The sequence below is a fragment of the Anas platyrhynchos genome, chromosome 8 (assembly GCF_047663525.1).
Source record: "Anas platyrhynchos isolate ZD024472 breed Pekin duck chromosome 8, IASCAAS_PekinDuck_T2T, whole genome shotgun sequence".
Taxonomy (NCBI): domain Eukaryota; kingdom Metazoa; phylum Chordata; class Aves; order Anseriformes; family Anatidae; genus Anas; species Anas platyrhynchos.
In genome coordinates this window covers 37,742,015-37,757,112 of record NC_092594.1, presented here as the reverse complement: position 1 = coordinate 37,757,112, position 15,098 = coordinate 37,742,015, and the positions used below count along the sequence as shown (strand labels likewise).

At 52.4% G+C, this 15,098-nt stretch overlaps 1 protein-coding gene across 2 annotated transcripts in view; it reads right to left on the bottom strand.

Annotated features, from left to right (window-relative positions):
• Positions 1-14,903, bottom strand: part of DNAJC6 (DnaJ heat shock protein family (Hsp40) member C6) — a 43,042-nt gene extending 28,139 nt beyond the window's left edge. Inside the window, exon 1 of one of the 2 annotated variants that reach the window (XM_027462399.3) lies at positions 14,791-14,903. In XM_027462399.3, coding sequence (XP_027318200.1) covers positions 14,791-14,812 — 22 coding nt within the window. In that variant the 5' untranslated portion in view covers positions 14,813-14,903. Of the gene's footprint in view, positions 1-5,730; positions 5,992-14,790 lie in introns of those variants that run through there. The other variant, XM_027462398.3, reaches the window with a different exon arrangement.
• Between the last annotated feature and the right edge of the window lie 195 nt (positions 14,904-15,098).

Here is a 15,098-nt window from a genome sequence, read left to right as displayed (position 1 = left end):
GGAGAAAGCAGCAGCGACAGAGGCACCCAAAGCAGCAGAGGAAAGGAGAGCACTGCTGCTTCCCAAATTAATGGGCGAGCTCCTCAGACTCACAGAGGCCCTGAAGACCGATGCTTTTGCTCATTTTTTTTTGCTACCAGGCTCGTCTGTCCCCTCCTCCTGCGCTGCCCCAGATTCCTGCTCGCGTTAGCTTTCCCACCAGGCCGAGAGCAGAGAGAGCTGCAACCAAAAGGTTATTCTGCAAAAAGCACACGGCAACACCCGTGTGGAGCAGAGCTGCAGCGTGGCAGCACCTCACAGCCGTGCCGTTTGGTCCCGTTGTCACTCGTCCAGCCAAAACCCACACAGGGCCTCGGCTCTTCCCCGGGGTTTACAATACAGACCAGAGGCACACAGCAGCAGGTTGCTTTAGCAAGTGTAGCCCCCCGAAAAAAAAGCCATTATGGCAACCAGGCCCATGTGAGCTCCCTGTGAACACAGCCAGCTCAGAAACACGGGGCACAAACAAATACAGAATGGCTTGGGTTGGAAGGGACCTTAAAGATCAGCTAATTCCAGCCCCCTGCCACAGACAGGGACACCTCCCACGAGACCGGGCTGCCCAAGACCCCATCCAGCCTGGCCACAGCAGGTTCAGCACATGGCCCATCCCTGGCAGTGCCCAAGGCCAGGCTGGATGGGGTTTGGGCAGCCTGGGCTGCTAGGAGGGGTCCCTGCCCATGACAGAGGTTGGGGCTGGGTGGGCTTTAAGGTCCTAAAGACTGCGAAGCTCCTAAAGGAGATGTTTCCAACAGGACCAGGTCTGGGCTCACACCATAAGTGTGTGAAACACACAAATATGTGCATAAATACCTGTGCATTTCTGCAGATGTTGGGTGACACATCCAGTGGTGCCTCCTTCCTGGGGCTGGGATGAAAAGCTGCATTCCTCCTCCCACGAGGACTCACGTCCCTTTCTGTGCTGGGTTTTCTGTGGGTGGGCTGGGACAGGACCACTGCCGGGAAGCGCTCAGAGCCCTGGGCAGCACAGGGCAGGGAGGCTCAGGAGCTTCTGTTTGCGTCCTCCTGAGATAAACTTCTAAAGCTAATGTTGTAGGAGCCCAAGGCTTATTATTTGAAGGTTCATTTGAGACTGCATAAATGTAAACTTCATGGAAATTTTAAGAATTAAGATATCTCTGCTGTTGCTTGAAAAATTATTAAGGATGCTGCTTGCACCATTAGCTAAGCAACATGTAAGATTTCAACAGTGAGAGTTTTTTTTTGTTGTTTCATCATTTAGAAGTGTTGAGAGAGGAGAAATATCCCCTCTCAGTACTGTGCCAAGTTTGTTTAATTTGTTACGTTTTTTCCCTTAGTTATGAAAGTGATATTACAGGGAACAAAATGCAGTTGAGGCTGGAACTCAGAAATTTTGGCACAAACCGTGACATCGGTCTTTAAAGGTGATTGACATTCTCTCTGCCTCGCCTCCCTACCAACTAAAAAAAAAGGGAAAAAAAAAGCTATTGCCAACACCAAACCATTCAAGTGTCCAAAACACACCACACAAACAAAGGAGTTATTAAACTGAGCCTCCCTGCTTGAAAATGCAGCTAGGAAAGAAGACAAGACAACATTGTCAGCGCCAGCCTTTGTCTCTGTGCCAGTGACATGGAGACGTCTCTCTCCTGACTCAGTGAAAAGTAATCACCAGCATACAAGAGACTGGGTTTGCAAGCGTAAAACAGCTAAAGAAATCTCGACTTGAACACTCGCAATTTATTTAAAACGTTTTATTTTGCAGTTACGCTGCCGGAGGAAGTACGTGGCACAAGCCAGTCTAGCCTCCGAGTGTTTAAAAGCCATTTTGTAGATTAGGCAGTTTATAAACATCCCAGAAGAGCACAGAAAGAGAGCTTGCTCCTCTTGTAACACGTATCCTTGCTGTTACTTTTCCCTTTCTGCATTTCCTAGAACCTCCTCCTCCTCTTTCAGTACACAGCAAGCTGCTAAGAAAGCATTACTGAATGCCACAGCAAAAGCCAAAATAAATTATTTCTTCCCCGCCTGCCTCTCATCTTCTGAGCACGTCCACAAACTTCACAGGTTAAGAAGACAAAAGGAGAACTACATTAATGATTTTCTTGGAATTCTGTTTTGGGACTTGGGATGTTTTGTGTCCTACCAGATCCAGCTCGAGCCTCCCTCCGTGTCCCTTCCCCTCCATCCCCAAACCCAGCAGCTTTCTGGATGAACGAGCAGCGAGGAGAAACACACAGTCCCATTGGAGACCAAGATGGTCTTAGGCACTATGATTGTGCTTCTATATGGCATCAAGCATATTTGTAGGGGTTGTTAAAGGTGTTACATCAAGGATTGAGCACTCAGGGCACACACTGGAGTTGCACAGAGCTTAAGTACCCACCCGAGGTGTCACAGAACTTAAACATAACCCTATACGAGGGAGCTACACTGCAATTTAAATCTCAGACCACACACAGGCCAGTATTTCATTCTGAATGGTTTCAGCCTAGCAAAGCTTAAAGCAAGCAAAGACACGGTGATAACACACCGAGCTTCAGATACCAGCTCGGATACGGCTGCCCTACCTCAAGTAAAGTTTCAGTTCTTGATTCCTCTGAGCTAAACCCAGCCCTGGTAGTGAGGGGCTGCAGCGTAAGGAGTTTCCACCTGCACGGCCTGTGAGCAGGGTGCCCTAGGTAAGAGGTGATACTTTAAGATTGATTTCTATGAACTGGTTAAAACAAATAAATAAATAAAAAGAAAAAAGTTAATCATGAAAACCAGCAGGACCCCACTCAGCTCACGTGAGCTCAGGTAACTGCAGCAGGAGCAGGTGTAGCTAGTTACATCCACCAAAATTTTGCCCCAAAATTGTTAGCACCCTGCCTTCAGCACAAACCCTCACCAGTCTACCTTCTATAATCACCTAATACTAATCTAGACACACATCTTCCAGGCAGTAAAGGCCATTTTTCTGTGTCCGGAGCACGCTGCCCTAGTGCAGATGAGCAGTAAGAGGAAAAGGGAGGGAGGGAGCTTTGATTCTCCAGCTCTGCAGCTCCACCGGGATGCTCTGTGACTGCCCCCGGTGAGGCCAGCCCCAAGCACAGCAGTGACTCCACCAGAGCACCCAGCTTTGCCCTCACAGACCCCTGCATCAACCATCCCGTGGGGCTGGGTGTGCAGGCTGGGACCTCGGGAGCATTTATTTCCCTCCTCAGCTGCAAACAGCCATTTTGATAACGCAGGCAGCAGCTGCTCTGCCACACGTGAAGCCATCATTTAAAACCAGAAGGAAAAAAAAAAATCCTGAAGCATAAGGGAGTTCAGGTGCAGGGGATGTACACAACGGGTTCTGCTTTGGCCAGGACCCCTCAGGGATTCCAGTTTGGGGATCGGCCACATCCCTGTGCGGGGCAGAGGCTCCTGCACCCCACCACGAGGCAGCATCACAGGTCACCAAGCCACCTCGTCCCCCTCCATCCCCAGGACTTGGGTCTCTTCTCCCAGCCAGCACACGCTCTGCTGCTCCCCATCGTGTGAATTTAGGCTTTGATATCACCACTGAAGGAGGCCCGAGTATTTAATATGAATACCTTATCTACTTATTAAAAATAAATAAAAATGCTGGTTTTTTATCCATGCTACTAGTAAGTCAAAACCCAGCCACCTTCCTTTCCTGTCCCTCTCTCTCACTGCTACCTAATTTCCCCCAGCAGAACTATCCATCTCCACACAGCATTAAAGATAAATTGCCCCACAATTCACAAGCAGCTTCAATTACCGAATCACCAGAAGTCAAAAGCACACCTGAGGGGTGGATACAGCTCTTTAAGCTTTTATAATTTCATACTTGGCAAAGAAGAATGTCTTTGCTATGAACTGATAAAAATTGCTCATTTATCAGCAGACAACAAATGAACAAGGCAGATACAAGTCTGACCCCACATTTAAAGCAGAGCATCACACCAGACACAGCTCTTCTGAGCTTCATGCAAAGATTTAGGGACCCCCTCCTCCCCTTTCCCCCAAAAATGCTTATGAAACAGATAAAGTATTAAGAAAAACTCTATAATCCCAATTCAAGGACCACAACAAGGCCTGAGGTTTGTTGCTGCCAAGCGTGTGGCTGGTTCCAGTGCCTGTAAGCTTTCGGCAGAGGACCATAAAGAGCTTCCAGTGAGTACCAAGTGCCCAGGAGGAGGGGAGCTCAGGCTAACACAGACCCCTGCACCGTCACCTTTCAAGCCCCAGAGATGGCCCTTGCTCAAGTCCACAAATTTAAGGGAAGAGCATCCTAGAAAAATACAGAGGTTGTTCGTACAATTACCCCTCTGGGATGTCTTTGCAGTTTGCAGCTGAATTGCTGGCATGGCTGAGTGTTGCACAGACCCTGTAAACACAGGCATTGTCTGGCTATCCCTGAACACCTCTTTTTGGCTCGGCAGGGAGCGGAACGGCTTGAAGAAACGGAACAGAACGACTGCAACAGCAGCGCTCAAATAATACAGCAAGCTGACGCGAGACAAAAGCCACGGCTTGACATGAGCTCCGGCGTGCTCCCACACCTGGCTAGATGTGAATGCTGCCTTCGGTTCTCCAAGTTCTAGGAAACCCATTCAAATAATTGCTTTAATGACAGACATTAAACTGACCATAATACCTACCCAACTCGGTGGATGCTAATGTAAGAATCCAAATAACTGTAACACAGCAGCCTACTGTGAGTAAGAAACCACTGACGCATACTATTATTACAAGCAACTGTAGCAAGGATATCATAGCAGCAAATTAAAATGCATTTCTGAAGTCCAGGAGTAAAAAAGTTTAAAAAAAACGAACAAACAAAAAAAAACAACAAACAAAGCTAGCCCCAGGAAGAACTCCAGAAAGCACATTGAAATGGCAAGGGGAGAGAGGGAAAGGTTACTCCCATTACAGCAGAGAAAATGGGAGAAGGATGCAGGGTAAGACTCTCCCCACCCAGGTCATCAGAAGAGGACACCACGTTAAAACACCGGGGATGTTTTTTGAGGAATTGAGCTCTTGCTGAGTGCCTCGGGCCCACGCCTTCCTTCCACAGCACAGGGCAGGTATCCCTGCAATGGACGGACACAAAATTCGGTCCCCCACGAGTATATGGGGGCATTTCTCTGCCAGAGATCTCTGTTAGTTGATCTCTGAGTTGATCTCTGTTAGTTCGTGGTGGTGACGGGCGTTGGGTGAGCCGGGGACCCTGCCCAGCCACAGCCCCAACCCGCTCCCTTCAGCAGAGCCCCAGGCGCTTGGGTTCTCCATCACCGGCCACCCAGACAAACCCAAACCCGGCTCCATCCCATAAAGACCATCTGGACACCTCCCCTGCTTAATAAAACCAACGGCACACGCAACGTGCCCAACACCACCACCCCGCAACCTTTAGGGCTGCTTTTTTAGAGGCTCACAGCAAGCCTCCCACTCCCTTAGGGGACAGGGCACTCCTCATACACCCCCCAACCCCAAACCAGAGGGTGAAGCCAAGCACCCAGGGGTGCTTTTAGGGCTCCCTCACCCACCCCACAGCCGCAGGGAGGGTGATGGTGGTGGTGTGTGGGGAGGCTGCGGCTGGCAGGACAAAGCGCTGCCATTGTCCGCGCTGCCATTGTCCCCGCGGGGCCATTGTTTCCCCCCTCCCGGTGCCATTGTTCCCCCCCCACACACGGCCCCGATGTCCCCCGGCCCTACCGGAGCTGTCCATGGTGCCATCGGCTCCTTTCTGCTGCTGTTGCTGCTGCTGCTGAGGCGGCTGCCGTGAGGGGCTCCGGCCGCCCGCCCCCGGCTCTCCCGCCTCACAGCCGCCGCCGCCGCCCTCCACCAGCTGCAGCGCCTCATAACCCTCCCCGCCCGGCTTCCTGCGGTACCCCCCGAGCAGGCTCATGGACGAGCCGGGGCCGGGAGCCGCCGTGGGCTGGGCGGAAGAGAAACGGCCCCGGGGAGGAGGCAGAGAGGGGAAGGGAATGGAGGGAGGGAAGAACGGGGCGGGACGGGGGACGGGGATAGGGGCGGCCGCTGCCCCCTGCCCGCCCTCCGAGGGCCCGGAAGGAGTCGAGCGGCGCCACACGGGGCTGAGGCAGGGCTGGGGGTGCTCCTGGGGGTCCTCCGGGTCCCTTCTGTGAGGGGAACCCCAAGGGACGTGGGCGCTGCCAGCTCTGCTGAGGGCTCTGCTGAGCCCACCCACCCCCCTTCCAGCCCACCCTCACCTCACGGTGAAGGATTTTTCCGCCGTGTGTCTCGTCTAAATGCACCCTCCTTCAGCTCAACGCCGTTACCTCCAGTCCTAACCCTACACACCCCAACAGAAGCCGTCCCCATCTCTCCTGCAGCCCCCTCTAGGCACTGAAGGTCCCTATCAGGTCCCTATCAGGTCCCCCCAAAGCCTCCTCCAGGCTCCCTCCGCCTCTCTTCACAGCAGAGGTGACCCAACCCCACGATCATCCTTGTCAACCTCCTCTAGACTCATCCTAATACATTCATTTCTCTTTAATTTCGGTAAAAATAAAGACCCCTCCCAAAAATCTGTATCATCCAGACATGCCTTTAGTGTCCTTCCTGTAAGAGACCAAGTACTCTGCTTAGAAAAATAAACCAGGGGTGCTTCTGAAGCAGTACCATCAACAAGCCTTTCTGTAGCAATAACCTGAAATATTTCCAACATTTCACTTAAACTTTCCTCTTGGACACTGCAGGGCAGGGGGCAGCTGGTCCAGCTATACCTCGTCAGGCGTGCTCGTTTACGTAACGCCCGCAATTTCCTATTACACTGCAGACCGGGTGCATCTGTGACCCAGAATTTTCTCAGAACAATCCAAGCAGATTTGCAAGCAACAAACTAAAACGAATTAACCTGACATAAGTGGTTCACGGTAACAGCTTGAACTCGAGGTTAGAAATGTGTATCTGCTACCCATTCGTTCGCGGGCTGTTAATACGTTGCTCTGTACAGAGCGATACCTAGATCGTGATCCTCATCAGGAGGAACGTGTCCCTCTCCCTCACATTGCCCATTTGCAGCAACCTAGTAAAGAAAAAAACACAGGTATTTTTTAAGGGATACCTGAGTCTGTCCTAGTCCACCAGGGATACGGTGATTTCTTCTGTGTTCTAGTAACAAAATGGGAAATTCAGCGGAGGAGAGGGGTTCAAGATGGATTCTCCTTTATCTCGCTCACTGAGATAACAGACCACCAGTGAAGAGGCAAAACCAGGCTCTTGGGTGAAGAGCACACACCGAGGTAATGTCACCACAAACACTTGGACATTCTCACGCTGGAGGTAATGAGCTGGGGAGCCTGGCACAGCACATGCCCTGCACAGCCTAACCCCATGCTGAACCACCACCAGTGCTCGCTAGCAGCTTCTGTGGCCTCCATCCAGCACTTTGAGCTCGGCTTTGATGAGACCATGCCCTGAATCCATGAGTCATCTCTCACAGGTGAGCAGCAAGGGGCTGTTGCAAAGGACGATCTGCATTAAGCAGTGAAAGGAAAGTCCTTCCAAAAAGTGTTCTTATGGGAAAAGGGTTCAGCATTTCCTACCCAACACTGATGTTGCTATCGCATCTGCAGTGGACAGACTGCAGTGCTATTCAGAAAACAAAGCTTGATTTTCTTCGTTGAATCCATTAATTCCTCTTTTCCAGATTTGTCCCAGTGTTTGGGGGATCATAGCTGTCTTTCTCCCAAGGATTCCCAGAGGAAATCCCACGGCACCCTGACACTCCAGGCCTGGGCTCTGCACAGACATGGAGCGGGGACAGCGCAGCCTCCCTGGGGCAGAAGAGAGATGGGTCAACTGCCTTCAAAGCCCCTTCCTTGCCTGAAATTACCAGTTCTACAAAAAGAGAGCACTTGGCGGGATTAGGGGACCATGTTATGTGGGATTGGGTTATTCACCTATTCACTCATTTCCCAGCTCTACAGGAAGCTTAACCAAAGAGCACATATAAAGGAACATGCCTTCCTCACCCAATTCACCCCTTAAATTGGGCCAGTCAATGGTCATACAATTTCTCCTGTTTGGAGGTCTGCTGCATAAAGAATGCTATATAAAAAAAATTAAAAAAATGTAGATGGCTTTCAAAAATAAGAGGAAAAAAAAAGATCCAGGGAAACAGCTACTTAGAAAAATTCATTAGCATCCTCGAAGGCTTATTGAGTCGAGGCTAATGATGCTACAAAATAATATAGACGTTTTTATAATGTATGAATGGTAAGGCTGGCAGGTGCCATTAGGACTGCGGGAGATGTTAACGACGCGATAAAGAGGACTGCATCTTGCTCAAGACTTGGGAGACACAAACTCCCTCCCCACTGCTGACCTTGCAAATGTCAATTGATTTGCCCAGGCTCTAACACTGTCTGCTCCTCCGTCTGGGCTGCAGCCTCTCCTGGGCAGAAGTCTTTTATGGTAGCTGTAATCAAGCACCAAATGTATGGAGGCATTATTTCTTTGTTCACCTCTCTCTCAACTAGATATACAATTAAGGTGAAACCTTAAACTCTTAATTCTTCATGAACACATTCAAGCTGTGCAGCACCATAAGAAGTACAGCTATTGCCTGAAAATTAGTTTATTATCTTGGGCAATACCTTTAAAATTCAATGAACTACACATTTTTTCCAGAGTTATTCCATTGCAAACACAAACTCGCTCTGTTCATTAAAGCACTTGTTTCTTGAAAATTAATGTTTGAAGCTTTCCCTTTATCTTACCTCAAAAAAAAAAGACACCACCTATTGTTTCCACACTATCACTGACCATAAACAGCATGCAGAGCTCGTCCCCGTTGTTAAATTTTGTACTCCCATTTCCCAAAGCACCTGGTACTGCTTTGTAGGGCAGATTGTTGTCTCTGCACCTCAAGGCACTGTCATTTCTTCTTTCCTTTCTCTTTGAGCTTACATGGACTGTGTCCTCTGCAGTGGGACCCTGGGCCATCACTGCATGCTGAGAATTAACATCTTTACCTCCTCCCTCTTCAAATGGCTCCAACCCTAATCAAACCACCCTAATTCATAGACTCCCACGTTTAAACTTCCTTCAATGGCCTTGTAACAAATCATCTATAAAATGGACTTTCTGGGAGGGAAAAAAGAACAACAAAAAACCATTATAAGCTTGCTTAATTCTGTTTATCTTCCCTACAACTTCTCCAGGAAGGCTGATGGCACTCAGCCATGGCTACGTTTTTGGAGAACCCTTCAACCACCCAGGAACCCACCCTGCCACTTTATCAAGAATTTGAGCTATGTGCCAGAGAAGTCAGCCTGCCAGGGCCAGGAGGCTTAACACCTGTGTAAATCAAAGCAGTTTGGTGACTTTTTGACATTAAAAACAAACAAAAGAGACATCTGCTGCCACCATCACCTTCTTGTGCTTGTTTAGTACCCAAGTCTACAGCACAGCCACTGCTGAATGCATTAGGTAGCAGAACACTGCTTGTATCTTCAATTTGGGATTTTGATGCTCAATCTAATTAGCCTTCAGGAATTCGGTGCAGTAAAAGCCTCTTCCCTGCCCTAAAAACTGATTTGGTACAGACCTGATGACTGCAGCTGTCATAGCATCACATTTACCCTCAGAAGCCCCACATCACAATAAAAATACAGAAACTAATCCCAAAATAACCCTTCCCCAGCCACATGTATGGCCATGGGGTTACAGCCCTGCTCACAGCAGCTCAGCCCCACAGGGCAGGGGGAGGACGCTCCACCTGGGTTAGCTTTGACCCAAATTTTGACTTTTCCATCAGAAAAGCAAGAGCATCACCACATTTTTCTGTCAGACCCTTCCTCCTGGACCTGCCCCATGGGTATTTGACTCTGGCAAGTGCTCACAAGCTTTGCTCTCAGGAGAAAGGTCTGTCCCACCACCCTCCTCCCCAGGGAGAGCCCAGCACAGCCAAGCTCTCTCTAGCTGCCAGCATTTTAAATAAGTGCTGCTCGTTTAACCCTGGTTAAGCAAATCTGATTGAATTGATTAAAGCCAGCAAGATCTCGTCTGGGCCAGGCTGGGTTCCCATCCACAGGCAGCCCAGACGGACTGGAAGAAATAACACCACTGCGCTTTGTGTTGCTGCTGCCACAGGTGGAGAATATCTTAATGTTTCCATTTTACTTTTGGCCTGGTGCATTCAAATATTAAAAAATACAAAACGTAAAAACTCAAAACTTTTGTTGTCACGTTCAGACACGAGGCACGGTTCCAGCTCAAATGATTTTGGGGCATAAATGATGGGTGCAGAGAGGATGACACCCCCTGCCCTCCCACCTGGGGGCTTCATTCATCGTTCGTACAGCTCCATGAGCTGCCCAGGAGCACTGACACCCGCGCACTACTCCAGGAACAGGCACATGATAGCACCACGGGTACAGGCCCTTGGTACGGAGCCAGAAATAGGGTTTCAGAGCAGTATCAGGACTTGTGCTGAGGATAAATACGGGATATTTGGACTGGAGTCAAGGACAGCCATGCGGTTCCTTTTCTGCTCGTGGCTATGGGAATGGTTTGTCCGGGCCTGGATTTGCTGGAGAAATGAGGAGCTGCTCGGGCAGCAGCCACGCAGGGCAGCGCCGCATCTTACCCCCATGGGATGTGCTGGGCCCCAGGCAGATTGGGCTGGGATGGGATTTTTAGGGATGCAGGGGGAGGGAGGGGAGTCAGGTGATCCAATCCTTTCTGAAGTGGCTTAGAAAAGTTGTTCTGAAAGAAAAACTAAACCTTACCAGGGAGCCAAAAATGTAAAATTTGAGAAGAAAAGAGGCCCCCTTGGGCTCCTTGGTTTGTGCCTTCTCTCTCTCAGTGCACAGCGTTCCCACTCTGGGTCAGGACTTAGGGGCGGACAACTTGGCCGTGAAATATATCTCGCACATACAAACCATCCCCCTTTGCACTACCCTCCCTGCCTCCTTCCCCCTTTTTTTATCAATACAGCTTGTCATTATTTTGTTTTCCAGTGACTTCAGCGTGGCTCTGTTATTATCTCCCCGTCCGTTGCTGCCCTCCGTGATATCACACGCCATTAAGCGTATTGCTGCCTCTGCATGTTTTTGGAGCTCGCCTCTCAGCCTTGTTAAATTGCTGCTGGGGACGATGCACGGCTTACTCACGCCAGCCTAGGACTTTGTTTCCGAGTGTTCAAGGACTCAGGGGGCTCCCCAGCAGTGGTTCAGAGTTGGGGAAACACAAGGGACACCGATCCCCAAGGGGACATTAAATCAGGGAGTGTCACCATCAGCTCAGGAAGTCCCCAGCCTGCAGCTTGGAGGCTGTGCAGCTGTCCACACAGCGCATCAAACCTGAATCAGGTATTTGGGTAAATATCAGGTATTTCGGTGCCTGCCTACCACCCATTCATTGCTTCCCCTTCACTGCACAACATTGGGAAAAAAAAAAAAAAAAAAAAAGATTAAGGAGTTTGATTTAAAGAAAAGATTGAAAACTAAAGGAAGCGAATAGGTTTCCTGTGTCAAATGCTAACATCACCGATCAAATGTGTGAGCTGTGACACGCAGCTCAGCTTTCACCTGCCACGACCGGTGCCATGAATCCCAAAGCGCCTTGGCTCATTTTCCGGAGACATGATGCGATTCCCTCAGCACTCGCTGTGCCTGAAAATAATCAGCCGAGGCTCTCGGGTGCCACGACCAGGGCACAGGAGAGGAGCCCTGCACGCCGTGAGCACAGCCCCGAGAGCAGAAGAGGAGCTGCAGGCGGCATCGCCACCGCTCGCACGCTGCTCCTGTCAGCAGAGCTGCATGGGATGGAGGATGGGGCAGGGGATGAGCATCCTCGCTGCAGCTTTTAGGGTTTCTCTCTGATGAACATCTACGTGAGGTCCTGCCTGCAAAGGGTCGGGAGATGCAGATGGGCCTGACAGCACCGGGAGGTTCGCCAGCAAGCCAGCACTTCTTTTTTTTCCCCCGTTGAAGTGTTCCCACGCTCTTACAGATTTTGGTAGCGGGCTGCTGCTCTAATACTAATTGGAAGAACAGCATTATTAGAGCCTTGTTACTCATTCTGGCTGGTATGAAGCACTGCAGCACAGGGCCTGTCTCTGCTCGCAGCACCTCAGTCGCGGCGGCGGTGCAGTGTGGGCCCAGGTCTGTGTCCGTTCCTCATTTCCTTGGCCGTGCTCGTGCAGCCGCCCCCAAACAGGCAACACTGTCCCCACGGCGCTGCCTGCACTCCGCAGTTTCGGAAGAGTGGCTTGGATGCGTCTCAAGGGGCAGGAGGTTGAATTGCAGCGGTGTGGGGGCCGTGGCAGCGCGTCGCCGTGGCTGTGGCCGCAGGCCGAGCGCGGAGAGCTGCAGGAGCCAGAAGCCAGCTCCTCGGCTTCCACAGCACATCCCGTGCCTGCTGTGCCACCCAGCGCTGCCTTCACCCCTAAATCTCGGCTCTGGCAGCTTCAGCACCATGCTGGTCTCCCAGGAGAGTATCCTGAGCATACACGGCATGCCCTGGGCTGGGATCAGTGCTGCCGAGCAAATGTCCCACAGCTCCTGCACAACAGCCCCACTGCAGAGGGTTCGGGCACAGTCCTGGCCCCCACCTCACTCTGCCTCAATGAGTTTGCTCAGCACAAATCTGTTTCCCTGCCAGGATTCAGATCTGTGTGGATACCGCTTCCCATCCTGCGTATTTTGGGTTCCTGAAGACAAAAATATATTTAGGGGAAGAAAATCTCTATGTTGTCTACAGCGCCTACCAAAACAGGGCTTCATACGCTATCGTAACGTGAGCTACCTTAAAGGTTCATAAATTATTATTCATATTGGGCTATAAATAATAAAAAGAGCTATTTATAGCGTTTCGGCTTTGAGAGCTCCTCACGGCAGCTTCGCCCGCGCCCCTAATCCCATCTGAGCGGCGGCGGCAGCGGTGCCCTGGCAGCTGGGATTTCCAGGCCGCGTCCCTGCAGCCCTGGGGTTTTATCCTCCAAATCTGCACGCCGGGGGCCGGCACGCACAGGGCTGGATTTCAGCAAATCCCCACCCAAAATCCGTCCCGTTGTTGGCCGGCCGAGCACCCGCCAGGGCTGCTCGGGGCAGGGCGGCGGGCGCAGCGTGCGGCGGATTACTCGGGTCAGCAGTTAAAGGCCGGAGCTGCCAGGGCTGCTGGAGAAACCCGGAGCTCAAGGACAAAGCGTGGTTCCTCCTTAAAGGCCACGGCCGCCCCGAAATGCTGCATCTGTGGGCTGCGAGGGTTTCTGGGGCCATAAACAAGCAGGCTGTGTCACAGCTGTCTAAATATAGTGCGGCCCGGGTTGCCTCCGTGCTGCCTGTGCCATCGGAATGGCTTGATGCACAGATGCGTGTTTATTTTTTTCTCTCCGGGCAGGCTATGACTAAGAGAAATCTGCCGGGGAAGGGACAGCAGAAGATGGAGGCCCTCGGCTAAATGCAGGCACTGAAAAAGTCCGTCGTTTGCAGTCCTGGAGCCCTGGCCAAAATATTCCTCACCCTCCTCCTCCTCACCCTCCTCCTCCTCACCCTCTTCCTCCTCCTCTTTCTCCTCCTCCTTCTCTACCTCTCCCCCTGCCAGCACGCCAAACAAGGCTGCAGTAATGCCAGCCCCAAATACATCAGAAAAACATTAAAAATCTCCTGATTTCAGGCGATCCAGCAGCACTGATGGGCAGGACAGCCATATACCTGCACCACAGCGGCCAGTGGAGGTCGGGAGGCCACCAAGCCTGCCCCTCCCGCAGCAGCCACAAATTTTGCCTTTTTTTTCTTTTTTTTTCCCCTTCTGTCGGGCCTGAAGCAGGGCTGTCGTGGGGAAGGCAGCGCCGTGTTTGTCTCACGGAGCACACAGTGCTGAAGGTCAGCCCCGCAGCAGATGTGCTGCAGGCGGCTGCGTATCCGCGCTCCGTATCAGCGCTTCCGTGCTGCACGCACACCGGGTAACCTTGCCGCAGGAAGGCCCGGATACAAGCTGGAATTATGATTATTTCAAGTCCCCCCAAATCATTTCCTTTCCCTTCGGGGCAGGCGGTATGCCCAGGGGGGTATTCACAGCGCTGCTGCATTCGGCCGATGATTTTGGGGTGCCGGGAGGGATGGAGGGAGGAAGGGACCGGGGCGCTGGGATGCAGGGACCTGGGATTTTGGGATGCAGAGAGGCAGGGACCGGGGATGCTGAGATGCTGGGGTGAAGGGATGCAGGGACCTGGGATGCAGGGACGCCGGCATTTTGGGATGCTGTGATGCAGGGACCCAGGATGCCAGGATGCAGGGACCTGGGATTTTGGGATGCAAGGACCCAGGATTTCGGGATGCTGTGATGCAGGGACCCAGGATGCCAGGATGCAGGGACCTGGGATTTTGGGATGCAGGGTCCCAGGATTTCGGGATGCAGGGACTCGGGATGCAGGGAGGCAGTGAAGAAGGGACCCGGGATTTCAGGGTGCAGGGACCCAGCATTTCGGGATGCTGTGATGCCGGGACCTGGGATTTCGGGATGCAGGGACCCGGGATGCAATGAAGCAGGGATGCAGAGCTGCAGGGAGGCAGAGACCCGCGATTTTAGGATGCAGGCACCCGGGATCTCAGCGTGCCGTGATGCAGGGGGATTTCGGGACGCCCGCTTTCGCCTTGGGGCGGCCCGAGCGGGCAGCGGGCTTGGTAGAACCCCCTCCCCAGACAACGAGCAGCGGGCAGCGGCCCCAGGGAACCCCTCCAGCGACCCTTTAACCCTGCTGCTCCCCCCGACCCCGGCCCCGACCCCTGCCCGGTGCCTCCTCACCTGGCCCCGCCGCCGCCTCCATGCTCCCGCCGCCCGCCGGGGCCGCGCCGCAGCCGGCAGCGCCCGCTCGCGGGGGCGGCGGCGGCGCGGGCACGCGCACGCGGGCACGCGGACGGACGGACAGACAGAGGGACAGAAGGACGGACAGAGCCCCCCCAGAGCCATCCAAACCCCGTCCCTAGCTCGTGTCCCCTTTCCCCGCTCCGGTCCCGGGGATGCTCGGTGACCCCCGGGGGGACCGGGAGATGCCGGGGAGGTGGTCCCGGGGCTGCTCCATCCCCCCCAAGGTCCCGATTTGGAGCGATTTG